Here is a 2,429-nt window from a genome sequence, read left to right as displayed (position 1 = left end):
TTTAGTCCATTCATACTAAACTCGATTTTGCTCTCCTGTACTTGGTTTTTAAATCTTTGTAAGGCAGAAGAGTTGTTGGTCACTCTACATCAGGGGTGGGGAACCTTTTTTCTCCCAAGGGCCATTGGATATTTAATTTAAGTCAGGGCCGTGCAAAATTATTACCTTAAAAATTAGCCTGCTATGCTTGGTCAAACATTTAACTCACCTCTAAGGCCTTGGCAGGGCCAGACCAAATGATTTCACAGGCCTTATACGACCTGCAGGCTGGACGCTCCCCACCTCTGCTTTAAGCAGAGCAGTGACATGATCGGGGTCCTGCTGATTGCCCAAATTTCCACCTGGCTCATCATGTTTTAGGCCATTGGCTTTAAATAGGCCAAGACCTCACTTACCTCTGGGCTTTTCATTTGCTCCTTCTTCCAGGAATGCACTTCCTCCCATTGACTCATTCCTGTACTTCAGGCCTCAGAGAGTCCGTCTCCATTTACCCTCTTATTTTCTTTATAGAATTTCTCAAACTCTGTAATTAACTAATTTTTTTGAGGGGAGGGGGCGTTATCCCTGTTAGAATGCAAGCTCTCTAATGCATCTTTTCTGACTTGTTTACCAGTATGGCCCAGGCCTAACGTGTTGCACAGGGCTTGCCACATAATGGATGATGAATGAATGGTACAGCAGCTAAACCTGGATTATAACTTAAACCTTCTAATTTGTATTCCAGTAATCATCATGGTACTTCAAATAAAAATACAGAGATAAAAAAAATATTGATACCCAAGTAACCCCCTCCCTCTGCCAAAAAAGCATGTGAGTGTGTGTATGCAGACATATTCAGTTCATTTCCTCCTTAAACATTATCAAGGGCTTCAAGATAAGTGAAGTGATACTTGCCTTTAAAATGAATGAAAGGATACAGGCCCAAATATACAACTAACCATAAGTCAACTGTTGTGATATAAGCAAGTGTGATTGAAGCATAAAGAATCAGAGAGTTAACCCCCCAAGAGGGAAAGCAACATATTCTTAGGAGCTACCTAATGTATTAGTGAGCCCTGGCCCTGACTCCTCTGAGGGCTTGCTCGTAAACTAATGATGATGTTCTCCTCTTTCCAGTTGGCATTTTTTAACATCCCCTTGATGGCTTACCTGTGTTGGAGCTTGCTGCAGCGGTGCTATGGTCACAACTTCAGGTCTCATCTCCGTCAAGGAAAATACTTGAAAATTATTCCTGTTTACTTTTTTGTGCTACTGCTATACATCTGGCAGATTTATGCCTGCTACTTTCTTCAGAGGGCGTATGGCACCCTAGCTTTTTTCTTCTCCCCTTTGCGGACCTGGTTGACACTGTTGACACCTGTTCTCATTCATCGTGTATGGACACTGAACTCCAAGGAGCTTGTCACCTTTACAGTGCAGTTAAAAAGCCACCTGAGCTCCTGAAGGGCCATGTCTCACCATCTACCTCTGTCGCCCAGGCCTCTGCCCCAGCAGCAGGTGGAAGGCCAATCCTGGTGGGCAAGCTTCAGGGAGCCGCTGCTCCTTGGCTGCCTAGAGGTTGGGTGATTACCCACTACTGATTCCTGCAGAATGGACTTGCAGAGGAGTCTCTAAATGATGCTATGATTCCTTCCTTCCCCAAGAAGGCCAAGGGTTGATTTACTTCTGTGAAGGGTAGAGGACGGGCTGGGTGTGTATGGGCGTATCTGAGGCCCAGTGTGTTTTTAGGGCTAACTCATGTAAAGTACCGAGCACAGTCTGGAACTCAGCATCAAGGGTGCCACTTGAGAGTCGGAGAACCAGTGTGAACTTGGGCCTGACCCTGACTACCCTGGCACTATTAGCTCTCGGTCTGCTTTAAGGGCAGGCTGGGGCCTCTGCTTCTTCAATGGGGGAGGAGGAGTTTCAATCAATCAAATACAGTAAATGAATGACAATAGGAAATAACTCGTCCCAGCCCGTGTGGCTCAGTTGGTTATCCTGTGCACCAAGAAGTCCTGGGTTGAATTCCCCGTTAGGCACATGCCCGGGTTGCAGACTCTGTCTCCAGTAGGGGGCATGCAGGAGGCAGCCAATGGATGTTTCTATCTGTGCCTCGCCCTTCCTCTCTCTCTAAAAATAAAATCAATAAAAACATTTTTAAAAAATGGAAATAGTCTGGCCAGTATGGCTCAGTGGTTAAGCTTAGACGTAGACCTATGAACCAGGAGGTCACCGTGTGATTGCCGGTCGGTCAGGGCACAAGCCGGGGTTGCAGGCTCAGTCCCCAGTGAGGGGTGTGCAGGAGGCAGCTGATCAATGATTCTCATTATTAATGTTTTCCCCTCTCCCTTCCTCTCTGAAATTAAAAATAAAAAAGGAAGTAACTCCTCGGGGCGGGCCATGGGGGCGTGGGCCTGGTCTCTGGGGCGGGGCGGGGCGGGTTCCTG

General features: G+C 46.7%; 1 protein-coding gene across 1 annotated transcript in view; it reads left to right on the top strand.

Moving 5' to 3' along the window:
- TMEM62 (transmembrane protein 62) overlaps window positions 1-2,050 on the top strand; it is a 47,726-nt gene extending 45,676 nt beyond the window's left edge. Inside the window, exon 13 of the mRNA XM_015557523.1 lies at window positions 1,117-2,050. Coding sequence (XP_015413009.1) covers window positions 1,117-1,443 — 327 coding nt within the window. The 3' untranslated portion in view covers window positions 1,444-2,050. The remainder of the gene's footprint in view (window positions 1-1,116) is intronic.
- The last annotated feature ends 379 nt before the right edge of the window (window positions 2,051-2,429 follow it).

Source organism: Myotis davidii, unplaced genomic scaffold (genome assembly GCF_000327345.1).
Source record: "Myotis davidii unplaced genomic scaffold, ASM32734v1 scaffold46, whole genome shotgun sequence".
Taxonomy (NCBI): Eukaryota; Metazoa; Chordata; class Mammalia; order Chiroptera; family Vespertilionidae; genus Myotis; species Myotis davidii.
The sequence above is the reverse complement of the archived record's forward strand: the minus strand, read 5'-3'. Positions and strand labels throughout refer to the sequence as shown.